The sequence below is a fragment of the Mus musculus genome, chromosome 17, assembly GCF_000001635.26.
Source record: "Mus musculus strain C57BL/6J chromosome 17, GRCm38.p6 C57BL/6J".
NCBI lineage: Eukaryota > Metazoa > Chordata > Mammalia > Rodentia > Muridae > Mus > Mus musculus.
Window position 1 is genome coordinate 74,551,988 of NC_000083.6, and position 26,603 is coordinate 74,578,590.

The 26,603-nt window shown below is 39.5% G+C and overlaps 1 protein-coding gene across 21 annotated transcripts in view; it reads left to right on the top strand.

Annotated features, from left to right (window-relative positions):
• The window catches only part of Birc6 (baculoviral IAP repeat-containing 6), a 175,103-nt gene that overhangs the window by 23,734 nt on the left and 124,766 nt on the right, over positions 1-26,603 (top strand). For all 21 annotated transcript variants that reach the window (XR_003952080.1, XR_385268.4, XR_003952078.1 and 18 more), the window contains exons 4-8: positions 5,914-6,107; positions 9,164-9,275; positions 10,032-10,114; positions 13,804-14,187; positions 21,586-21,644. Coding sequence is in view for 18 of the 21 variants with exons in the window: in XM_011246257.3 (XP_011244559.1) it covers positions 5,914-6,107; positions 9,164-9,275; positions 10,032-10,114; positions 13,804-14,187; positions 21,586-21,644 (832 nt within the window). In the remaining 3 variants the exon portion in view is untranslated. The remainder of the gene's footprint in view (positions 1-5,913; positions 6,108-9,163; positions 9,276-10,031; positions 10,115-13,803; positions 14,188-21,585; positions 21,645-26,603) is intronic.

Here is a 26,603-nt window from a genome sequence, read left to right on the forward strand (position 1 = left end):
CATATATAATTTTGTGTGTATGTGTATCTGTCTGTCTATCTGGCCTTACAGTTTACATATTGGTTCGTAGAACTGTATGCAGAAGTCAGTTCTTTCACTATAGGTTCTAGAGAATCAGTTCAGGTCTTAGTGATAGGAGCTTTGTCCCTCAAACCATTGCACTGGCCATCAAATCTTGTTTTTTCTTTTAGCAGATTTTTCTAGTTACATAGTGCGTAGAGGCCAGAGGTCAGCATTTAGTGTATTCCTCTCACTGAAGCTGACGCTCACTTGTGAGGTTAGGCTGACAGCCCATGAGCTCCTGGCACTCCCTGCTCCCTTGACCCCATTGTTGGGTCACAGACATGTAGCTCTGCATCAGGCTTTGATTTGAACTCAGATTCTCCACTCATCTTCCCAGCCCTAAAGCATTTTCTTAATAAAACTCAACTTCATTAAAAACAAAAATTAAAGCAAAGCAAAGCAACAGCAACACAGGAAGTGCTGCAAGTAGCTAGAGACTCGAGAGTTCCATGAGGGTTCTTTGTCTGGTCTGTGAGCACTAATCCAGTTTTCTCATTAGTTCTTTCTGGTCATGCAGTTTGTTCTTTGCCTGTCCATTTAGTAGCAGAAGGAGCTTAAAATTGCTGGGCATCCGTCTCAGCCAATTTGGTAGAACGATTGTATTTTTCCTGGATTTTTCTTTTGTGCAAAACAAGTTGTATAGCTTACAGCATAGAAAAGAAGAAAAAGCCTGTGACCAGCTCTATTAAATGGTGCACATGCTGGAGTGCATGGTCGCGTCTAACTTGTGTTATGAGCCTATGACTAGAGTCCTGTGATGTGGACTTCATTTTCAGGGGTCACTAGAGTTAGTTAACTATTTAGTGGTCATGTATTGTACATTACCTTCTTCAGAAAAAAGACTCTTTTTGGATACTATATTAAGTAAATTTCATCAGTAAGAGCCCATTGCTGGAACTTTTTTTCTTTGAGATACTTTCCTTGGTCAGAGATGAAGTCTGGAATGCTAACATGGTACAGACATGGTACATGTCTGTTGTTCTCCATGCTCTAGTGTGTGTGATGTTTTGGAAGAAGCACTGTGAGCTGAACAGGTACTGTACACATACAACACAGCTTTGCTATAGGGAAGGAAGTACATGCTGCTCAGCCTCTCTGCATCTATCCAGTACAGTCCGCCTGGCTAGCTGGCTCTACCCTCAAAACTAGCCAGTGGCAGCCTCATTATAATCTATTAATTCAAATAAGGCAGCATGCTCAATATGCTAAGTATTAACCCTATGGGGCGATTTTCTGACATGCTGGATCCTTTATTAAGAAGGTTCATTAAGGTTGTACATCCCTGGGTTTTCTTGGGAATTGTTGACCCTTTTTTGCCTGCCATGTCTTAATAGAACATTTAAGTTCTTAGCCACTGTGTCTTCCAGTTTGCTATTAATGGCATAAGTGGTCTGTAGAAGATATTAGGAAGATAAGGATTTTTACAAGCTGGATTACAGCAAAGTGCATGAGACAGGGGCTTAATGTTAAACCAGGAGTACTCAGTGTGGTCCCTGCCAGGTAAAAGTCGTGTTTAAGATTACCAGAGACAGGTTTCTGACAGAATTTTATAACTGCCTACGAGGTATCTGAGAATGTGTTGATTTGCTTTGATAAAGATGCTCTTTTGGGTCAGAATCTGAAATGTTTCATACTTGGTAGCTTATAATTTTTAAAGATGTTTTGGTTTTCTGAGATAGAGTCTAGTTACATAGCCCTGGTTGTCCTGGATCTCACTGTATAGTTTAAAGTTTAAACTGGCCCCAAAGTCATAGTGATTGTCCTGCCTCTGCCTCACAAGTGCTGGGATTAAACACAACTATGCTTTTTGTAATCCCCAGTCATTCCTGGAGATTATTGGCATTGTACAAAGGCCAGCACACACAGGTGGACTAACTGGAGCTGAGAATTTAATTACTACCTCTGTTACTTTACCAGTGCCTTACCCAGTTGTTAATCTCAGCAGTTTCCTCAGGACTAAGTATTGCTTTTGTTAAGTATTCTGGTAGGAATAGAATGATCCAGGAGCTTCTTGGCCTTTGCTGTCCTAGTGGTCCTTGGATAGGAACTGTCTTAGTGTGGCTAGTTTCTCGCTTGCTTGTGCTATATCTCTTCCATTTATGTCTTTAGAAACCTGAGAACCTGTGGTATGGATTGTTGGACCCATACCTTTCAGGAAAAGAAAGGACACTTGAAAGGGTGGGGATTTGAAAACTTAACAAAAATAGAGTTCAGCCGTAAAGGCACTTTGCACTAAGTTTGATACCCGAGTGTTATCTCTAAGACCACGTGGTAGGAGAGAGCTGACACCCGAGAGTTTTCCTCTCATGCAAACAATTGTAGAAACACAAAAAGAAAGGAAACAGACAATAAGAAAATAAGGAAGCAGGTTTGTGGTGGTGCCTTTCATTTCAGTACTCAGGAAGCAGAGGCAGGCAGATCAGAGTTCAAGGCCAGCCTGGTCTATAGAGTGAGTCCAGGACAGCCAGGGCTACACAGTGAAACCCTGTCATAAAAAAGAAAGAAAGGAAAGACAGGAAGGAAGGGAAGGGACTAAGGAAGGAAGGAAGAAAACTAACAAGGAAGCTGAAGGTAAAGGATCTCCCTTTGTCTCAGACAGCCATGGCTATCACATGATGTCACTAGTCCTCACATCAAAGCCCACACCACGCTTAGTTAGTTCATTGCTACTTTCGTACAGCGCCTCACTCCATCAACCCATGGCTAGTACTTGTAGTAAAATGAATTGCTCACAAGTCCTTCTGGGGGACAAACTTCAAGTGATGATTTACAGTATGTAGTTGGAATTGGGTCTTTCCAAGTGGCCGCTAGACTTCGTTCTTTTGTTTCTGTTTTACCTTCTTCTTTTTTTTTTTTCCTGGTGCTGAAGACCCTTTCAATGAGTAGGCTTCTCATCTATTAACAGGTTAAGTTTAGAAACTAGGTAAGAGATTTCCATTCTATTTTTTTCTTTTCTTTTTTTTGTGTGTGATGTGCATGTATATGTATGTGCGTAGGCATGTTTGTGCATGTGTGTGTGTGAGTGCATGTGTGTATGTGCACACGTGTGCATGTGGAGGCCTGAGGTTGCCATCAGATTTATTATTCTCCATCATTCTTTATAAACTGAAGCAGGGTCTCAGTCAAAGGCAGAACTCATCCATATGCTTGGTCTTATGAGCCAGTTTGCTCTGGGGATTTTCTGACTTTACCTTCCCAGACTGAACTTGAAGTCAGCTCCACCCAGCATTTAGATGGGCTTCTGGCAGTAGCTCAAAACTAGTAGCTTTACTTTTGAGTCATCTCCCCATTGTGTGGTGCTGGGAATTGAACCTAGGGCTTCGTGCGCACAGGGCACGCACTCAGCTATTAAGCCATAACCCAGTCTTCATCCCCCCCCCTTTTTTTTGGCAATTCAAATGATATTTTTTAAACTTTATAGTTTAATAATAGTTTATGGTTTAGTAATATTATACTAGTGTGCTAGTGTGTACTGGACTGAATGGAGACAGTTTTAATACGTGATCTCAGGACAGAGCATGAAGATGGAATTAATGTATAGATTTATTTCTCTGGGAAAAATACAATTGGAACCTTTCTAGTCTACTCCCTGCCGCCCGCCTTTGTTTTCCTCTTGTTTGTAATAGTATATATTAATATTAATATTCATTATATTCATTAATATATAATATTGAATAATGGTTTTGGGTTTTTTTGTTTGTTTGTTTGTTTGTTTGAGACAGGGTTTCTTGATAGAACTCTGAGTGTCCTGGAACTCACTGTGTAGACCACGCTGCCTAAGGGCTCCAAGTGACCCATCTGTCTCTGCCTTTCTTTCTCTCTTTTTTTTAAGATTTATTTATTTATTTATTTTTTTATTTTTTAAAGATTTTATTTATATGAGCACACTGTAGCTGTCTTCAGACACACTAGAAGAGCGCATCAGACCCCATTACAGATGGTTGTGAGGCACCATGTGGTTGCTGGTATTTGAACTCAGGACCTTTGGAAGAGCAGTCAGTGCTCTTAGCCGCTGAGCCATCTCTCCAGTCCCTGTCTCTGCCTTTCAAGTGATGGGATTAAGTGTGTGCCCTATCTCTCCCAGCACTATTCATTATTGTAAATATGTGTGTGTGTGTATATACGTGAGTGCCGGTGTTCTCAAAGACTGGAAATGTCGGGTCTAGGGCTACAGGCCATTGAGACACCTGATGTGGGGCATGGATTTTATCCATATCTCCAGCTTCAATAATATTAACATTTATTGGATGTTGTTTGTGATGGAGTTGGGCTAGGACTTAATGTTTGTGAATACAAAGCTCATGCTTATAATAATTTCAATTTCTGGGTTATGATGAGAAGAACACAGACATAAATGTGCTAAGATGGATTAAATCATCGGTTAGAGCAGTAATGGTAGTTATCCAAATTCCTCTTACTAATGGAGGACTGTGTGCCTGCCCACCTTGTATTTAACGTTCGTCACTCGGGGTGCTGTAGCTTTTAGACTGCTGGGCTACATCATACTGTGCTTTGTTTTTGGGGAAGAGGATTTGAGAGTCTCATTCTGTAGCATAGGCTAGCCTGGAGCTGGACAGTTCTCCTGCCTGCCTCAGGCTTATAAGTGTTGGAATAGCAGGTGTGGCCTATCTTACTTAAATGCTGTTATCTGCTATCTTGTCCTAGGTTGTCTTTTTCAGAGTAGTTAGGGTTTCAGGTTTTTTTTTTTTTTTTTTTTTTTTTTTTTTTTTTTGTGGCTCTGGGAATTGAACTTAGGGCCTTGTTTATGCTGGGCAAGTGCAAGGCCATTGAGCTCATGTAAAATTTTTTTTAAACATTAAATAAAAATTCAGCTTTCTGGGTGTGGTGGCACACACCTTTAATCCCAGCACTTGGGAGGCAGAGATAGGTGGACCTGTGAGTTCTAGGTCAGCCTGGTCTATATAGTGAATTCTAGGATGGGACTATGTAGAGAACCTGTCTCAAAAAAGAACAAGAACAATAACAAAATCAAGCAGTAACAACAACAGCAACAACAAACAAATAAGCCCTGACAAGACAAACCAAACCAAACAGTTTTTAAAATGAAATAAGTGTTTATATTTATGTGATGCAATGTGATATTTTGATATATCAATACACTATGGAGAGATTAAAGAAAATGAAACATTGTATCTTTACCACCTTACAGGTTTGTTTCTTTCTGGTGAAAATATTTGAAATCTGTACTTTTCTTACGTTTAGTATACAATAAGTTGTATTGTATGTATGTATCTATGGCCAGCTGTAACTAGCATTATGAAATAATAGGTTGCCTGATTGGTGGTCACCAGCTAGATCATCACATCTGTTCTTCCTTGCTACTCTGTACCCTTTGCCCAGCTTCCCTATTCTCTCACATCAGCTCTAGTGAGTGTCACTTTACTCGGGTGCGATGAGTTACATGGTATAACTTTCACATGTTCATGACATCATTTATATTTCTCTTTCTGTTCGCAGTCTATTGTAATTAAGTTGCGTAATGTCCTTCACCTTTATCCATGTTGTCCTAGAATGATGGAGTTACTATCTTGTAAAAGGCTTTGCAATATACTATTTTCTGCATGCACCTATGTACTCACAATACCATACAGTGTCTATCCATCCACTGATGGAGACTCTGCTTGGTTTTCTGTACCTTGACAGTTTTAATCCAATACTTTGTTTTACAAATGTTTTACTTTATGGCAAATTCTTGTTGTAAATAACAAACTGATGGTATAGTTGACCTTAAGGATACATACATAGTTCTTTACTAGGTCAGGTAAAGGTAAGATTGGGGTTAAAGCTGGAGAAGTATTGCTTTGCTTACTATATTCCTGTCTCTTTCAGTGGGCCACAGTTACATTTCATCTTCCTCATCACGTATTGAAGTCTATTGCCAGTGCCATTGTAAATGAACTTAAGAAAATAAATCAAAATGTTGCTGCCTTACCTGTGGCGTCCTCAGTGATGGACAGATTGTCTTACCTCTTGCCCAGTGCACGTCCAGAACTTGGAGTTGGGCCAGGCCGTTCTGTAGACAGGTAGGATCCTTGTTCCTGGGGTATTGCTGAGATTGAACTTCTAGTTTTAAGATTTCAGTAAAAACTACTGCAGATATTCTTATGATTAGAATGTTCAGAAAAGTAGATTTTTTACTTATATGTAAATGTTATGAGCTGATGGCTGCTATTGGACATATCTTTTCTTCTCTAAAAGAATTATAAGGGTTTTTCTTTTTTCTTTTCTTTTCTTTTCTTTTTTTTTTTTTTTGAGACAGGGTTTCCCTGTATAGCCCTGGCTGTCCTGGAGCTCACTTTGTAGACCAGGCTGGCCTCGAACTCAGAAATCCGCCTGCCTCTGCCTCTCGAGTGCTGGGATTAAAGGCGTGCGCCACCAGGCCCGACTATTTGAGGAAATTTTAAGCCATTTATTGGTTGGGTGTGTAGTATTTCACCATTAATGAAATTTATTGACCTTTGCCCTGAATTCTGACAAATACTGTGTAGAACTGTGAGGGTAAGTAAAGTGCACACTGTTACCGATAGCCTTGGAGTGGTTGGATATGATCAAATAGATACATTGTAACTATCTGGGAAGTTCTCAAGATAAACATGGTGGGGGAGTAGGTGTGATTAAAATACATTGTATTCGCAATGAATACAATGAAGGTCTCAAATAGCTATGAAGTTCTCAAAGCAAAAGGACTGCTCCCGCCTTAGTTCATTGGAGTAGTTGCCTTAAATTTTTATGCTGTTTGCCCTAGATTTAAACAGTACTATGAAAATCATACCGCTACCATCAGTTCTTTTCAGATTTATTGAGTACCTGTTTTATGTAAATCTAAAACTTATAATGTTTCATGTATGACATTTTCATCGGGTGAGTGAGTCGCTGTCTTTGCATTTTCCTGAAATACATTTATAAATAGTGTATGGTGAAGCTAGCAAATGCAATTCTGAATGGATGAACTTGTAACTTAAGTATGGCTCTTATGTTCATAGTATGTAGCAGTTTATCCTCCATATTATTCATTTTCCTTATTTGTATTAAGTAATTTATTACAGACACAATTCCTATTAATTGTATTAGCAAGTGGTGAGGGTTTTCCTTTGCTAGAGTAATGCTGTTCTCTGTGTCTTTTGGTCAGATTACCTGAGTAGGCCACATGAAATCTGAGTATCTGGTGCTAAGTGTTATGGCTATCATGAAAATGTTCTTGGAACCTGTTTGGAAGGGATCAGAGAAAAAGAAGTGTGTGATAAGAGCAGGCGATGTCTGAGTAGCTCAGACCTTGAGCTCTTTTGCAGTTACAGCGCTGTCTCTGAAGATGCGATAACACTGTGATGAGTGTTGTATTGTAGGGAATGAGATCAGGAGATAGGATTTTGTTTTGTTTAGTTACTTTTGACAAGAAGCAACTTGAGGAAGGAAGGCGTTATTTTAGCTTATAATTTGAGGCTACAGCTCATAGGGGACAGGAACCAGAGAATAGTGAATGCTTGTGCTCAACTTAGTTTCCCCTTCTCATTCATGCTTGAATCTCAGGTACAGGCTAGTAGCTCCCAAATTAAGGGTTTGTTTATTTATTTATTTATTTATTTAATTCCCTCTTCAGTCACATTTCTCTAACAGATGTGCCTGAGGGATATGTCGTTTAGGTGATTCTAAATCTAGTCATATGTTCCTTCTGTGTATGCTAAAATATCCTCAAATACCAATTTGATGTAGTTTCCCAGTTATTACATTAGTAAATGAATCTACAGAAACACGGGTGGACATAGTGAGTTGAGGCTCGCCTGGCCTATAGGAGACAATGTCTCACCCTCCCTTCTAGCAAAGACATAACCTATACATGGAACCTTTCTAGCCCTCAAAATTTGTATTTTTCAAAAAGGGAAATGTCTATTTACTGTATTTCAAAGGGTCTGTGTCCTGGGCTAACAGAATTGCTACCAGGTGTACTTAGCCGAGCCGAGCCCCGGGTCCTGTGCTTCCCGTGCATTGCTGGGGACTGGATCCAAGGGCTTCCTGCAGGCCAGGCAGCTGCTGCAAGTTCTGGTGCTGTAGTGCTCCTCCCTTCCCGCGTGCGTGTGCGCGCTCTCAGCAGTCACCCAGAGCAGTGGTGTGGACTAGTACAATACTGCTGAATGGATTCGTTTTGGACAGCTATATAGAAATGTATTTTTCTGGTCAGTTTTGTCGTGATTTTTCTCTGTTACTTTCCTCTCAGTTACTGTGTATAGAGCTATAAAAGCAAGAGGACGCTTTGCTCAGTAGTGTGCTCTTATCTGAAGGCTTTTGGACTTTAGTTTGTTATTGTCCTTAACAAATTCACTGATGCCCTGAGTTATAGTTTGACATGTCTTTGAAGTAAAGCATTTAACTATGAGCATGTGAAGATTTTTTCATTTTATTTTCCAGGTAGTCTCATAAGGCTGTCTTTCAGCTCATGATATTTTTGCCTCAGTCTCCTGAGTGCCATGGTTATAGGCTGCAAAACACTTTTCAAAATTTACTAGAGTTTCTGACCTTAGTGGTATACGCCTTTAATCCCAGCAGGGAGAGTGAGGCTTTGAGTTTTAAGCCAGCCTATTCTACATAGTGAGTCCCAGGTCAGTAAGTTCCAGGACAGTCAGGGCTGCACAGTTGAAACAGTGTCTCCACCTAACCTATGCTAAAGTAAAGTAAACCAAACTAAAGTTTGTTAGAGCCACAGCTTCCCTAGAGAGAGAGTACCCTCCCTCGCCCCCGATTTCTAGTTAATAAAACAACCAGAAAAAAAGAAAAGAAAAGAAATAAAAATGAAGGACTGCCTAAATGTTTGGACAGTAAATCGGAGACAGACGCCCGCTTAGCCAGCTTGCGGCCTAAAGAAAGGGTGCAGGGCTCTATGTCAAGTCAGCCTCTTCATTTCCTGCTCTCTGATTATTAGTTAATTGAATCTACCTGTGGAATTAACTTGATTTCTGTAGTCACTAGTCAGATTTCCTGTTAATTTACAGTTGGGGAATTTAAACCTACTAAAACAATTATTTTTAGTTGAAAATAAAAATTTGAACATAATCATTCCCATGTTTTACTGTTTCTTTCCTATTAGGGCATTGATGTATAGTGAAGCTAACAGAAGGGAGACCTTCACTTCGTGGCCTCATGTTGGCTATAGGTGGGCACAGCCAGATCCCATGGCTCAAGCTGGATTTTATCACCAGGTAAAAAATATCATTAGTAGATTTTTTTTTTCTGCAACCTAGCTATGTACTTTATTATGATGTTAGTCCTATGTCCTACATTGTGAATGTAACGGACATATAATTACTGGGTTATTTGATACTTAATCTTTCAGATTAAGACATTTGCTCTTTTTGCTATCAAATTGATATGTTCTTTAAATGTCATTTTTGGGAAATGTGTTTGGATATGTGTTATTTTCACATATATAACTTGTATAATCTGGTAGTTGGTTCTTGAGTAGCAGTCATTCTGCAAGGCAGAAAGTGGTGATGCGCCTGAAACACTAGCACTTGGGCGTGACGGGGGTCCATGAGGTGCAGCCCAGCCAGAAACATGGAGTGAGACACTGCATCTATTTATTCATGTGTTTGTTTGGTTTTCTATTTTCTATTCAGGCTCTCACTATGTTGCTCTGGTTTGCCTGAAATTTTATTGAATACTTACTTTGATATGAATGGAGTAATACTGTACATTTTTTCCCCCCTTGGAAAATTGTTCTTGGAATTGGGAACTTTTTGAAAAGAGTTTTTCTTGAAAAGACATTTTAATGATTGAATTTTCTTTTTCTCTTTTCTTCCCTTATCTCTCTCCTCTGGGCATTTGCCTTCTTTCTTTTCTTCCCCCTTTCTCTTTTTTTCTTCTTTTCTTTTTATCCCCTTTTCTTCCCTCCTTTCTCCTCTATTTTAACATAATTTATTTGTTAAAATAAATATCTCCTCTATTTATTTTTGCAGCCTGCTTCATCTGGAGATGATAGAGCCATGTGTTTTACTTGTAGTGTTTGCCTCGTTTGTTGGGAGCCTACGGATGAACCTTGGTGAGTCTTGAGTTTCCTAGGTGTAATTGGCTAAAAGTTAGTATCATAGTACTTCTATATTTTGCTTTTTTGATTTTGATGTAATCTTTTCTTTTTTTTTCCTATGTGTTATTGTTGCTGTCTTAAGAAAATGAGGTAGTTCTTTCTATATTCTGTCACAGTACTCCAAAATCTGCATAGGGAAAATGCTAAGATAGAAGTAGGCTCTTATCAGACCAGAGGCCATGTTACACCAACCAGAGCACTGCTGTAGCAGTGTAGTTCTGGGCCATTGAGGAAAGCTAACAGAGAATTCATGCATGGAAGTATTTACAGTACAGTTTTAATTTTAAGTAACCTTTTACCGGGAATCTTGAGCCTGTGATTTATAGTGTACAACATTTTATTACTTGATTAACACTAGATATGCAATAATACCCAAGATCTACTATGAAGCCTTAATTTAGAAGAAAAAAAAGTTTAGCAAGGGTGCTTGTCCAGTAAGCAGTAGAAGCAGTTTTTAGTTTTCAGAGATGTCGCATAGTTTGTACTAAAATGGATTGAAGCTTCATGTTTATTAGTTGACATGAGTGCAGTGGGTAAACAAAAACCAAAAAAAAAAAAAATCATTATTTATTCTACACTTGAAAAATTGCACTTTGTAGAATGTATTATGTATTCACAATTTTTATCTTAGGTTTTAGTGTACATGTATGTTTGTATATGTATGCACACGTGTACTAGGGTACCTTCAGAAACCAGGATCCCTGGGGCTGCCTGCTGTGACTGCAGGAGACACTCAGATCCTCTGTGAGAGCAGCCAGCACTGTTAGCTACTGTTAGCTATACTTCTGATCCCAGTGCACACATCTCTATGTATTTGCTACAGGGTCTCATGTAGCCTGGGCTTGTCTGGAACTCACTATCCAGCTGAAGTTGGGTTCAAATCCTCCTCTCTCTTTTTTTTTTTTTTTTTTCAAATTTAGGATCTCTCTGTGTAGCTATGGCTGACCTTAGACCAAGCTTGTTTAGATTTCTAAAATATCTACCTGCCTCTCTCTGTTTCTCTGCCTCTCTAGTCCTGGGATTAAAGTTGTGTGCCTTCATGCCCTTCCGGGCATCAAGTTCCTGATGCTCCTCGCACCGTATTTTGGGTTCAGAGGAGGGTCCCACCACACCTTTTCTTTCTCTCCTTAAGATGGAGTCAAGGCTTAAAGTGAGCCTAGGCTGCAAACCAACTCAGGCTGCCCTCAAACTTATGTCAGCTATGCCTCAGCTTCCTTAGTGCTGGGATTATGGGTATAAATCACAATGGACAGCTTTGATGGAACCTGTATTCTTAATTTACTTGTGTTGGGGAGGCAGATTCAGAATTTCAGTTTGGGCAGATAAGTACCCATCTTTTCTTGACATGCTGAGGGTTTGGGCATGTACCAGAATATGGGATTCAAAACTCAAGAATTTGAGAGTCTGATGTTCTGAGTATACTGTTCTAAGTGCTAGGAGAGAAACTGGGTTGCTGAGCATGGGTGCTTTCCAGATCTTTATAATAAAGAGGCAGTTTAAAGGGGAAAAGGAGACCTTGCTCTTTTGCTTATGGGAATTGAAAGAGTTAGTAGCGAGATTGACTTCTTCAAGAAATAAAAATGAATATTCTTGCTAAATATAGTGACCCACACCTTTAATCCCAGCCCGTAGGATACAGAGGCAGGTGGGTCTCTGAGTTCAAGGTCAGCCTGGTCAACAAAGAGAGTCTAGTACAGCTAATATAGCTATAGTTTGTTACATAGAGAAACCCTGTCTCAAAAAACAAGCAAGCAACCAAACAAACAAAGTGGGTATTCTCTATCTTCTGTCAGTTCTGTATTTACCTCTCTACTCTTAGGAGCTAATTCTTTTTGTATGCTTGGCTTTGTGACAAGATTGGCCATCACGGTGAAAAACTGGAAAGATTTTAAATGTCCACCAAGAGTGCAGTGGCTTCTGGGAGGCAGAGGCAGGTGGATCTTTTGTGAGTTTGATGCCATTCAAAGCTACATACTGATGCTGTGTTGTTTTTCTTTTAAAAAAATTGCTATGGCCAATGTAGTTTGATAAATTCATGAGAATTAGTAGAGAATTAGAAGAACTTTTTATATACTTTAAAATTTATCCATTTATTTATGTATATGAGCACACTGTTGCTGTTTTCAGACACACCAGAAGAGGGCATTGGATCCCATTACAGATGGCTCTGAGCCACCATGTGGGTGCTGGAAATTGAACTTTGGACTTCTGGAAGAGTAGTCAGTCAGTGCTCTTAACTGCTGAGCCTCCTCTCCAGCCCCAAGTTTATATTTTTTAGTGATTATTGTCAGTAACATTCTGTATGTTCTTGTTTTACAAAAACTGTTGCAGAGTGGCTCAGTGCTACTGGTGATTTAAAATTCTTTGAAGTAATTAACAAAATAATAATAAAATAATAATTTTTTCCCATAAACTACTAAAAGTATTTTAGAGTTAAGATGCTAAGACTCTTATTTGAAAGGTGATAAGAGATTATTAGGGTTAGCTATAAATGAAGTTGACTTTTAATTTTATTTTACACAGACACATGTAGCTTCAAATATCTGATTAAAAAGTTAAAACTCAGTTAAGAGAAGGTAGAAAGGGGAAAATACACTAGAACTTGGCTGGGAGACAGTGTAGCTCAAATACTGTGCTTTGTGGTGTAGTGCAGAGCGATTTATGAAGGATGCCTGTGCATTACAGTTTGCCCAGGATGTCATAATAGTAAACTGCAGGTGTGGTGTGAAAAAAAATGTCTGTTCTGAAGAATAGCATGTTTTATGAGTAAAATTTTCTTTTTCTCTCTATGCTGTGAGTAAGGAAACAAAGATTATGTCTTTGGTAGCAGGATCCTGTTCTAAAGTATCGCTTTGAAATTATATGCCGGGTGTGGTGGCACATGCCTTTAATCCCAGCACTTGAGAGGCAGAGGCAGAGGCAGGCAGATTTCTGAGTTCGAGGCTGGCCTGGTCTACAAAGTGAGTTCCAGGACAGCCAGGGCTATATAGAGAAACCCTGTTTTGAAAAACCAAAAAAAAAAAATAATTTTTTTGGGGGGGCTGGCAAGATGGCTCAGTGGTTAAGAGCGCTGACTATTCTTCCAAAGGTCCTGAGTTCAAATCCCAGCAACCACATGGGGGCTCACAACCATCCATAATGAATGAAATCTGATGCCCTCTTCTGGAGTGTCTGAAGACAGCTCCAGTGTACTTACATATAGTAAATAAATTAAAAAAAAATTATATGAAGGAAAATAAACAAGGAAACAAACAACAGAAAACCAAATGGAAATCTTAGGAAATTGGGCAATTTTATCATGATTTGCATTGTAGTGCTGATTCCACGCTGTATTCAGTTAAAGTGAGTACAGCTGCTAGCAATAAATGCCCATAATATGGACAGTGCGAGCACCGTGGGTACTTTAAAGAGATTGAGTAAGCAGGTAAAGCTAAGCTTAGGTAAGGGTTGGAAATGCAGCTGAGTAGTGAAGTACTTGTTATACATGCTCAAAGCCAGGATTCTAGTACTTGCCTGCCTCTGCCACACTCCACAGCCCACTATATAAAAATGGAAAAGTAAGACTTTAAATGTATCTACAAAGCAGGCAATCTTCTAGTTTCTGCTTTGCTCTTCATTAAACTTCCCCTTTTCCCCCTCTAAAGGTCCGAACATGAGAGACACTCTCCCAACTGTCCCTTTGTGAAGGGTGAGCACACCCAGAATGTGCCCTTGTCAGTCACCCTGGCAACGAGTCCTGCGCAGCTCCCTTCTGCAGATGGAGCTGACAGAATAGCTTGCTTTGGGTCTGGGAGCTGTCCTCAGTTTCTAGCTGCTGCAACCAAACGTGGGAAGATCTGCATATGGGACGTCTCCAAACTCATGAAGGTGCACTTGAAGTTTGAAATTAATGCCTATGACCCAGCAATCGTGCAACAGCTGATCCTATCAGGAGACCCAAGTTCAGGAGTTGATTCAAGGAGACCCACTTTGGCATGGCTGGAAGACTCTTCTAGTTGCTCAGACATACCGAAACTGGAAGGAGACAGGTACGTGTATTTTTTTTTTAATGTAGTATTTATAGTGGTACATGTTTTCATTTTCTAAGTTTCATTTTCTTAACTCAATGAGAACAAAAAAGTGGTTCAAGTTAGAGAGTAGAAAATAGATGTTGAGCTGAAATCCTGAAGGTTATATGAAATTCAGAAGTTTTCATTCAGATTACCACACACTAGTTGGATCTGATAGTTGGAACAGTCTGGAACATAAATTAAGTATTTGGTCTCAAAAGACCAAGAAATAAAACAGACAAAAGGAAATGCCACTGTGTGTTAAATACACCTTTTCTCCACAAGATATTTTCCTTTGTTATATAGCTAAGACAAACAGGAATTGGTAGAAATACTGACAAGTGTCTAAGGATAAATATATGATAATGAAAAACACAGTGCCAAACAGGTAGCAAACACTAGTGGTCCCAGTCAGATAGAACAGGCTAAAATACATTTGTCAAATTATCTGTTACGTAGTTCTAAAGCTACTCTGTCAATCCATTTCTGTGCAAAAAAATGTCAAACTTTATAATTCTTGAAAAAGTAAACTCCAGTCTTTAGAAAGCCATTGCCATATTAAACCCAACATTTAGGCATTGTAGCTCACAGAGTGCATGTGTAGCATTTGTGAGGTCCTTAGTTCTGTCTTTAGTATCTAAACAAAGGCATAACAAAAATAAAACAAGAAAAGGAAGTTGAAACATTAATATTAAAGCAGTGGACTAAATTTGTAATTTTACCTTTACCTCCTAGTTCCACAGAATAGTTGTTCTGAAATGAGTCTGGTTTCTCTTAGTTCTGAAAGTGAGTGTCCCTGAGCAGCAAATAACTTTAGACGAGGCAGTAGTAAACTAGTAGTATTGAGGAGACATGCCTGGTGGTTTTTGTTTTGTTTAGACACCTGCCTTGGCTTGAGATATGGATATCACTACTCCTCAGAACTGCAGGATGCAGCTTGCATATAGCTTGAGACCCTTAGCTGCTTTGGTAGATTCTTGGCTCTTGTGGCTCTATCAGATCTATAGGAGATGGGAGTACAGAGTCCAGGAAACCCTCTTGTTTCCTAAGAATCTCCACTTTTGACTTTAAATTGGGCCAGTTTCACATGGCTCAGATTTAGTCACATAAACAGAATTAAGAATTTAATGATAGCCCCTGAGCGTGTGATGAATAATAGCAGCTATCCCTGTGAAGACTCTACTGGGGATAACGTGTACTGAAGCATATTTAACTGTGACTTGGTTGAGAGTTTCTGCTTTTTACCTGCTGGATGTTCAGTGTTACTGATGCCATAGTTGCTATACTCCAGTCACGTCTCCCCCAGGGTGCCCTTTTGAGACAAGATTTTGATATGCAGCCCTGACTTGTCTGGTGCTTATTACATAGATCAGCCTGCCCTCAATCCACAGAGATTCTCCTGCTTCTTTCGCAGGCGTGCTGGGATTACAGGTGTGCTACTATGCTCAGCGACATGCATTTTTATTTAAGTAATACAGAATTTTGTTAAATGAAAATTAAGACATTTAATTGATAATTCAAAACATATAAATTGGGAAGTTTGTATAGTTTGTCATGGTACTAACTTGTGGAAATTGACTGGCAGATAAAGGAATTGTACCTGAGATCTGGTACAAATGAAATGAAAACTTGATGGCTATTTTCTGTTATTTATTGTACATCTGCGTGAACGTTTGAGGGGCAAGCAGTTTAGCTATTTTTGTCTCAGTTTATTAGCACATTTGCTGATAACACTAGAACCAAGAATGCTTGATTTTTATGATTTAATTAAAGGATTTAGTGGATAATTATGGAAGATAATGAAATTGGCCTGTCATTTTAAACATTGATTTTAATTAGAACTTTGTTTTAAAATTTGAATTTGTAGATTAAAAGTTGCATAAAAATAGGCTTCTAGGATTGCCACATTGATACATTCCTCTTTGGGGAAGTGTATCACATGTATACGTGTATACACATACACACACACACACACACACACACACACACACACACACACACACACGGTTTATTATACTCTTGTGTTGTTTCCAGCAGAAATTTATTACAGTATTATATAGTTAATGACCAATTGGTTGAGGTAGTACACAGAAGTGAAACACACGGTAAGAAGAAGGGGCAAAGCGGGACTCCAGGTTGAGGATGTACTCGCTTGTAGACTACTTGACCAGCAGGAGCAAAGGAAAATCCTGGGTTTAATTCCCAGACTCATTCTCCTCCCAGAAAGGTGGGAAGGGCCTGAGGGGCAAAGAAGCAGCCAGCATTATGGTGACTACATGAACCTAGCACGGGGGAGCTTAATCAGGAGAATGGGTTGATACGCTCTTTTAAAGCAAAAGAAAACCCAGAACAAAGTCCAGCCTTGGTGCTCTGCCCCTTTTGCTTGACTTCTGGTTACTCTCCTTCCAGAGGCAATGGGAGTCCTGTGGATTACCAGTAAATAGAAACACTTCTGACTTTGTGTGGCACAAGATGCAATATGTTTAATCTTCACATATCAAATGTGGGTTTCATTAACTTTAGGAACAACATAATTTGAGATTAAAAGCTGGGTTTAAAGTTATTACAGTATAACTTGTTTAGGAATTACTTTTGACTCATTTTGACTCAACCAGGAATAGCCACTACAATCCACCCCTTGTCAACTTGACACAAATAATATCTCATGTTCACATGAAACAATAACAAGGTTGTGAATATGCCTAACATGATATAACTATCCCTCGTACAATCGCAAACGCATTTGTAAATTTACAATGGGCATTCATATTACTTAGAATCCTCGTTTCTGCAACTGGTTACGTGGCCTTAATTGGTATTTATAACTACCTTCCTCTACTACCCATTCTGTACTTCCTTCACCTTCAGCCAGCACCTCAGCAGGTCTTGGCTCTTTTCCTGGAGGATTGACCCATACCTTTATTCCTGATGTGTCTGCGTCCTTTGTCATCCTGCTTGGATTAGGCTGTTGTAGTTTCCCATTTTGACTCAAAGCATTGACACAATTCTCAATGTACTCAGTGAGTATTTGATAGCATACTTAATTTAAATAAAGTAACATGTTTCTCTAGATGCTATACTTGTTATATATATTTCTTTTTTGAGACAGGCTCTCGAGTATCTATCCTACATTGACTTTGAACTCTTGATCTTACCTCTGACCTCAAGTGCTGAGATAAGACATTTACTACACTGCCTGGCTTTGTGTATTTTGCTGAGTTGACAAAGATGTTCTGAATTTCATTTTTGAGGACACTATGGCATTGATAAAATTAATGATATTTTATTAGCTTTAAAACAAAGGTAGTATTAACTAAGTTTTGTAACTTGCCTGTAATTTATCTTGTATGATTTGTAACTTGCCTATAATTTATCTTGTATGATTGTTACTTTTTAAAATATTTTTGTCACCTAAAAGCTGAATAGTATGGGCATAAATATGTTTATTGTAGAAGAATTGGCAAAGGCAGGAATGAGAATGAAAGAGAACATAGAGAACCCGTTGAAGCAGTTATTTGGCTAAATTGCTTTGACTCCTGGTGCTCTCCTGTACCGCTCAGAAGCTCTCTGGGTTTGCGAATGAAAGACAGACAGACAGACAGACAGACATGCACACGCACACGCACATGCAACAGTTAATTTTAGTATGCCTTGACCTGGCTAGCATACATTTCCCTCCAGTACCCTGGCTCCAACACCTTCTAAATCTATGTTTCATCTCTGCTGCCCTGTTACCTTCTGGGCAGCCCCTCCCATAGGACTATTGCCCTTACCACCTACATTTTGGATGAATTTTCTTCTGTAGCTCTAAATCTGATCTGGCTCCCCTACCCCCACCCCGCTCCCCCTTCCTTCTGCCCTCCGACATGGCAATCCCCCCTTTCTCTCTCCCAGTCTCCAACGCGCACGAATCTAAAGGTCCTGTCTCAGTCTACCTGCCCTGCTATTGGCCTTTGGCTCTTTATTGATTGATCAAAATCCAATTGTGGACAAGGACCTTCAGCATTTGGACACACAGATTCCCAATTTTGGGGGCCGATTAATTCAAAGCCTTAGAACCAATCCCCAACAACCTGTATTCATGCTATCTAGTTATGGGAGTGTTCTTTTTTTAAAGCAAATGTTGGATCAATTTATATGCATTATAATTTTTATCATAAAGTATTTTAGAAATAGATCATTATGTTTTTGTAGACCAATTAGATCTGTAATGTCAAGACCATTGAATTCTTTCCTTATAAAAACTGTATTTTATGTTTTATCTCAGTATGCCTGGGTGGTAATTGGTTAATACTAAAGTTCTTCTGTAGTTGAAACCTAATGTGTTCTGTTCCTGTTTTGAATTTGCTTATCCTAGCTCCCAAGTGCAGTATTTTTTTTTTTTTTGGAAGAGTTTTTTTTTTTTTTTTTTAAACTTCTGATTCGGATTTGAATACTTGAAGCTCTTAGCAGGTGATCTTATGCTTGTTTTACATCCTTTTTATTATTTTAAATTGTAGTGAGTTGGGGTTGGTTTCTGGTGATACTGCTCAGTGGGAGAGCAATTGCCCAATATTCAGGAAGCTCAGTACTGAGCAATAATAATAAGCTAATCTGTGACTCAGAGCTGACTGCATCTGTCTGTTAATACCATTTACAAAAAACTTAAGGCACAGAACCTTTGTCAGCATTGTCTTAGTAAACAGTTGTAGACATTGCCTTGGAATGCTGTATTATGCTCCTCCTCCTCTTCTCCATCTCCATCTCCATCTCCTTCTCCTTCTCCTTCTCCATCTCCATCTCCTTCTCCATCTCCTCCTCCTCCTCCTCCTCCTCCTGCTCCTCCTCCTCCTCCTGCTCCTCCTCCTCCTTCTCCTCCTCCTCCTCCTCCTCCTTCTCCTCCTCCTTCTCCTCCTCCTCCTCCTCCTTCTCCTCCTCCTCCTCCTGCTCCTCCTCCTCCTCCTCCTTCTCCTCCTCCTCCTCCTGCTCCTCCTCCTCCTCCTCCTGCTCCTCCTCCTCCTCCTGCTCCTCCTGCTCCTGCTCCTCCTCCTTCTCCTCCTCCTGCTCCTCCTGCTTCTCCTTCTCCTCCTCCTCCTGCTCCTCCTCCTCTTCCTTCTCCTCCTCCTCCTTCTCCTCCTCCTCCTTCTCCTCCTCCTCCTCCTTCTCCTCCTCCTTCTCCTTCTCATCCTGCTTCTTCTCCTCCTCCTTCTCCTCCTCCTTCTCCTCCTCCTGCTCCTTCTCCTTCTTCTCCTTCTCCTTCTCCTCCTCCTGCTCCTTCTCCTTCTCCTCCTCCTCCTGCTCCTGCTCCTCCTCCTCCTTCTCCTCCTCCTGCTCCTTCTCCTTCTCCTCCTCCTGCTCCTCCTCCTCCTCCTCCTCCTGCTCCTCCTCCTCCTCCTCCTGCTCCTCCTCCTCCTGCTCCTCCTCCTCCTGCTCCTGCTCCTCCTCCTCCTTCTCCTCCTCCTCCTCCTTCTCCTCCTCCTTCTCCTTCTCCTCCTGCTTCTCCTCCTCCTCCTCCTCCTCCTCCTTCTCCTCCTCCTCCTCCTTCTCCTCCTGCTTCTCCTTCTCCTCCTCCTCCTCCTCCTCCTCCTTCTCCTCCTGCTTCTCCTTCTTCTCCTCCTCCTTCTCCTCCTCCTGCTCCTCCTCCTGCTCCTTCTCCTTCTCCTTCTCCTCCTGCTCCTCCTCCTGCTCCTCCTCCTTCTTCTCCTTCTCCTCCTCCTTCTCCTCCTGCTCCTTCTCCTTCTCCTCCTGCTCCTCCTCCTTCTCCTCCTCCTCCTCCTTCTCCTTCTCCTCCTCCTCCTCCTCCTGCTCCTCCTTCTTCTCCTCCTGCTCCTCCTCCTCTTCCTCTTTCTTCTTTCTTCTACTTTCTTCTTCTTTTTCTTTTTTCCAAGAAAGGTTGGTGTAGTTTAGAGACAAGGCCCCCCAGATGCCCTGGAAGTTTGAGCAAATGTCCTTTTGCCTCAGCCTTTCTAGTAGCAGGAAAGATAGGTGCAGGCTTGATAGTCTGGCCGAAGTCTTAAGTAGAGATTGCCATTTATATGTAAAACAGCATTAGTATATAAGCATTGTGACTTTTAGTACAGTATATTATTCTGGAAAATGAGACTTGCCTTTTTTTTTGTTTGTTTGTTTTCAAGACAGGGTTTCTTTCTCTGCATAGCCTTGGCTGTCCTGGAACTAACTCTGTGGATCGGGGTGGCCCCGAACTCAGAAATCTGCCTGTCTCTGCCTCCCAAGTGCTGGGATTAATGGCATGCATCACCACTGCCTGGGAGAATTGCTTTTCTTTCTTTCTTTCTTTCTTTTTTTTTTTTTAATAAAATACATCTTTTAGTTTTGTAACGAGAGTATCAAAATTTTAAAATACTGGTGATCTGTTGGTGAGTAAAGTGCAGAGCTTGACTGTTACATCTGCGAGAATGGGTAAAGGTTGATGCAAAGATGGGAGCTGGCAGTTTCTTGGCCACCTGAATGAAGGGCAAAGGATAGATCATTGTCTTTACTCCTGTCTTCTGAACTGTGACTCTTAACCCTCAATGTCTCCCTGAATGAACACCCATAAACACAATAAAAGTGAATGTTGGTGTAAATACGTTTATAATACATTACATACACACATAATGTTCATAAAACTGTTTTTTGATTTTAGAGTAATGGTCTTGAATTTGTTGACAATAGCTGTTAGTATTTTACTACAACAAGTTCAAGTTTGATTTGACTAGCTGACATTCTCTTTTACTCTAGTGCTTGCTATAAATTTTCTCTAATTTTCTATATCTATAAATACTAGAATTTTAGAGGGTTCCTTCCACACAAACTTTCATGTAAACATTCATTTACTGCTTTATAATTGTATAGCAGTTATATATCAAAATGATTTATATCACATTTCTTTTAGCGGTTTGTATATTGCTATTGTTTTAGCTGTGTAATAGTGGTTTAAACACTGCATATCAGGGCTGGAGTTATAGCTCGGTTTTGTTTTGATTTTTAAATATTTTTAACATTTATTTATTTAGGTGTGTTAAGTATTTTGTCTGCATGTATATATGTGTACCATGTCTGTGTCTGGTTCTGATGGAGGTTTCAGAAGAGAGATTCAGAGCCCTCAGAATTGAACCATCATGTATATGGGTGCTGGGAACTGAACCTGGCTTCTCTTTAAGAGCAGCAACTGTTTCTAACCAATGAGCCATCTCTCCAGCCCTGACCTCAGTTTGATCCTTAGCTCTGCCCCTTTTAAAGCCTAGGAGACAAGCCACACCCAGCTGTGCTGTGTCTTCTTTGCTTTCTTATGTGATGTGTGTTCTTTTTTTCCCTGCTGGGGATTAAACCCAAGATCTGACACATGCAGATTCCTACATTGCAGCTGATGCCATTGTTCTTACTTTGTCTTTTAAGTGATGATTTGCTGGAGGATTCAGACAGTGAAGAGCATTCCAGATCGGATTCTGTGACAGGTATGTAAAAGACCTTAGATAATATATCTTATATCTCTTTATATTTATACTGTTCAAAGTAAATCTTAATACCAATTAGTTCATACTTTCTTGGTGAAACTGGAAGTCTTTACTGATACACACTATTTAAGTGTCCTATGTCTGTCAGATCTTGGATTTCAGTATTAGAACATTGTGGGTTTTTTTTTTTTTTTTTTTTTTTTTTTTTTTGGTATTTTCGAGACAGGGTTTCTCTGTGTAACCCTGGCTGTCCTGGAACTCACTCTGTATAGACCAGGCTGGCCTTGAACTCAGAAATCCACCTGCCTCTGCCTCCCAAGTGCTGGGATTAAAGGCGTGCGCCACCACCACCCGGCAGAACATTGTGTTTCATAATTAAAATTTAAATGACAACCATTTCATTTACAGGGAATAAAGTATTCCCTGTCACATATTCCAGAGAATGGAAATTATGCTTATTTTATTTGTATGCTATGCTCTTTAAATCAGAATAATATTTAAATAAAAGTTCTTTATACTCAAAGCAGTTGAAACTGTAAACTCATATAGGCATTGTGACATCAAGTAGATGTTGCCTTGTTTACTCATGAAATGCTAAGGTAAAAGCAGCATGGCTGTCAGGTAGCCAGGCTCTCTTGGAGCTTGCTCTTCTCTTAGTGAGCTTTACATTCTTCTTGCATTGATATACTCAATGTTGGATTATAGGCATATGTCAGCATCTGGCTCACATGAGTTAAATATTTTTCAGTGTCATTCATAGGATAGGTTAGTCATCTCTAATGGCCTTATTACATATTTTTCTTTATGGGTCCATGCATGTGTTTGATAATGCTCATATGTGCATGTGCTGGAGGTTGATGTGTTAAAGGTCTGTTATTTCTCTACCTTAGTTATGAAAACCCTTCCTTACTTTTGAGACAGGGTTTTTTACCTCAGTATTTCATGAGCAAACAAGGCAAGATCTCCCTGATGCCACAATGCTAATGATTTTACAGTTTTAACTTCTTTGAGTATAAAGAACCTGTATAAAACCAGTAGCCCTGGTTATCCTGGGTCTCTGTAGACAAAGGTGGCTTTGAGCTCAGAGATCAGCCTGCCCTTACTTCCCAAGTGTTGGGATGAAAGCATGTGCTAGTGCCTAGCGCAACAGTCCCTTACTAAATTGGGAGCTTGTTTATTTGACGTGGTTAGCTGGTCAAGTCAAATAGCTGCAGGGTTCCACCAGTCTCTGTTTCCCTCAGTGCTGGAGTTACTAATAGATGCCATGCTTGGCCTTTACCTGGGTGCTGGGAATCTGAACTTAAGCTTCAGGATTGTGTAGCAAGCCTTATTTCAAGCTTATAGTTAGTTGAGCCATCTGCCTTTGCCATAGCACGTTAGAGTATAAATCCCAATCTAATTATTATTGTATAGTTATATTTTGTAAAATAATGATATTTAGCATGCATTAAAGAATTGTTCACAGTACCTGGGAAATGCTCATTGTTTATAAAGTGATGGTTATTGTGACTAGAATGTCATACCATGAACATGTCAAGGATATGAAACATATTTTATGTCTTTAGAAGAAGTGTGGGTTTGTGTAGTGTAGCAGTTAAAAACTCATTATTATAAAATAGCAAATGTTTTCTAAATTCTGATTTGTCATGAATTATTTTTAATGCTGCTCAGGAGAAGGCTGGACTGATTTTTGTTTAACACTCAGTTTTGAAGTTCTTAGCTCTGGAAAAAACAAAAAGACATGAAAATGCCCGAGAGATACAGAGATTTATAATTTTAGAAAAGAAAAAGAACTGATTCCATTTAGAAAGTTCAGACGAGGCGACCAGCGTGGTTCAGTAGGTAGTTGATGCTTACTGCCAACGCTGATGCCCTAAGTTCATCTCTGAGACCTGTGTTGGTGAAAAGAGCCAGCAGATTCCACAGTACTTCCACACATGCTCCATGGTCTGTGGACACACACAAACACAGTGCACACAGGTTAGCCTTTTCCTCCTTTGCTGTCCTTTACAAACACAGAATTGGCATGCTGTTACATTTTCTTACTCGTTCATAGAGAAATAGGGTGGGTGCTGGAGACTTTCTGGAACCCTGAACTTTTTTACAGGAATGACTCCTGGTTTTTATTAGGTTATTTAACTGTGTGGACTTTAGGTTTATTTCTTATGAGTGTTTATAGTAAGTGTTTTCAATGCCCTCTCATCTTTTTTAAAGTTTTTTGGTTTTAACTTAATTGTCTACCACAATTGTATCCTTTTCTTTTGGTCTAAAGAACTTGTATGTATTTTGGAGATGAATAGTACTTATATTTTGGGGGGCATGCTGGCAGTCCCATAGTCTGTCGTGATGGCTGTAATCAGAAGGATTGCTACGAGTTTGAGCCTAGTCTGGACTATATAGCAAGATGCTGTCTCACTTCCCAAAATAATACTTGCATTTGGTCTATATTCTTTACTTTCTTTTATCATTGTGTTTTTCATCTGTGCTTGTTTGATTTTCTACACTGCCTTAGGATGTACTTCAGTTTCTAATATGTAGACATTTATCATATATTTTCTTTTGAGACAGCATCTCATTATGTAGCTCTGGCTAGTTTGGAATTTGTATAGATCATACTAGCCTTGAACTCACAGAGTTTTGTGCTTCTGTCCCCTGAGTTTTGGGATTAAAGGTATGTAGTGTTATCCAGGGCCTTAATTCTTGTTGGTACATATGATACATTTTTAAAGAAGTATTGTCTTTGAATAGAATTAAAAGATCATAGCAGTAAGGAGTAAAATCCTTTCACTTTAAAAATTTAAATATCCCTTAATATCCCTTAATATATCCCTTTATTTGTATTTAGTATATGTATGTACATAAATGTGAGTTTACGTGTGTGGAGGCACCTCCAGTGTGTGTGTGTGTGCATGTGTGTGTTTATGTGCATGTGTTTCTTTCTTTTGGGCAGAATCTTTCATTAACTTAGAGTTAATTAGTACTAGACTAAACTCTTTGGCCAGTGAGCCCCAGGGACCTGCTCGTCTTGGCCTCCCTAGTGCTGGTTACAAGTATGCTTGTCTGACCTGTTGTACATAGGTTCTGGGGACTGCATTGAGGTCCCTCATGCTTTCCTTTCAAGGCATGCATTTTACTGACAATGCCATCCTCTTAGCCCTAGTTGATTTGATGGTTTGTAAGTAGGCTGTTTGCTCATAGGAAAATATTTTCGTTTAAGACTAATTTCAAAAATATAGGTTCTAACTTATACTTTTATTCCAGTAATCTTTTGGAGGATTATGGAGTAAACATCTAAACCTGATAGTAATGAGGGATGTAGTCTCATCCTGAATTGTCTTACAAATTTTAGATGCCTTTTTAGAACTCCTCTAAGTGGAGTTCTAAAATTAATTTGAGCCTAGTCTTAATTTGAATGACGTAGTTAAATTGTAGGCAATATTAACCTCAGAATTAAGAGTGCACAATAAGAGGCATCTGTTTTTGGTTAAGATTATAAGTTTTGAAAGTTCTTAGTTGATTTCAAAGAGAAAAGTTTGTTTCTGAATAATATATCTGAGTCAAGGAAACATGACTTCTCATGAAGGCTGAAAACAAGGGCTGGCTGGAGAATCGAGTACAGATTGAACGTTGATGGCTTTAGAAGACAGCCAAGACAAAATCAGGACATGTGGCTGTTAGAAACTGGCTTTGGTGCTACGTAAGAAAGCCAGGGACAGAAGGCTTTCCCAGAGTCGTTGTCTAGCAGACTTTGAGTGAAGGGCCAGGCTGTGGCAGAGTGGTTACCTGATATGCAGGAAGCCCTGTGTTCCTTCCAGAGCACCATAAACACACACTGAAGAGGAGGGGCAGAGTTAAGAGATGTCAGAGTCTCATAGTGGATTATCCCTCGTCCCAGATGTGCATGCATTCAGTGCTTATAAGAGGAAGTACAATACTAGAGCTACTTGCTATGTTTTTCTTTGTTTATTTATTTTTCTAGTTGTTTGCTTCTTTTGAGCAGGGTCTCAGTGTATCTCAGCACTCACTGTAGTGCAGAGCGGCCTCATACTCAGAGTAACCCTCCCCACTCAGTCTTTCCTGTTGGGATTGCAGCAGTGAGCCACCCAGCGTAGCTGATTGTTTCTTTTTAAACAGCTTCATTGTGCATACTATTTACCTTAAATATTGTCCTAATTTTATGTGCTTTGTGTATTTATTTTCAGTTAATATATACATAGATTAAAACTATTCTATGTGGATAATTTTTTTGGCATAACTTTAAAAGGTTAGCTTTTTAAATTTAGTACATCCAATAGGTAAGCATTTCAAGGAAATAGATTTTAATTAATTAAACTTACACAAATACTTTCCTTTTTTTTCCAATCGGGAAAGTATGTGTAGACAGTGCCATTCAGTGAGATGGCTATTTGTTATTATAACCACAGAGTTCAGGGGAATGAGCTGATCACTCTTCAGCTTCAGTTAGAAAATGTTTCAGCTGTAGAGGTTAGTAATAATAGTAAGTTAGTAAGATAATCCAGATTGTCTTAAAATTCTGGGTAACCCTGTAAGTGAATCTTGAAGAGACTGGATAGTATAGTATCAGGACGCCTAAGTGCTGTTCTACGGATCCCTTGCTCATTACTTACTTGTTTCAGTTTTTATATAGCCACATCATTTAATATTTTCATGCCTCTTATTGTCATACCTAGTTATAAAAGCAGTTTTATCTTTTCTTTATTTTTGCCTATCATTGGAATGTTTTTCTCTCCCCCCACTGTTTTTACTGACTGATTCATACTGTTGGGAAAGTTAAAAAATAATCAAAATTGGTTGAGAGAATTTTCAGTTCAGTGTTTGAGTGGAGAATTGGTTGCTGTCTCTGGTGGGGTTTTGTCTCTGTGACCGCCAGCATTGTGGAGCAATGGAAGAAATGGTGCTTGAATTTTAAAGTATTAAAAAGAAAGGAACTGAGATTAT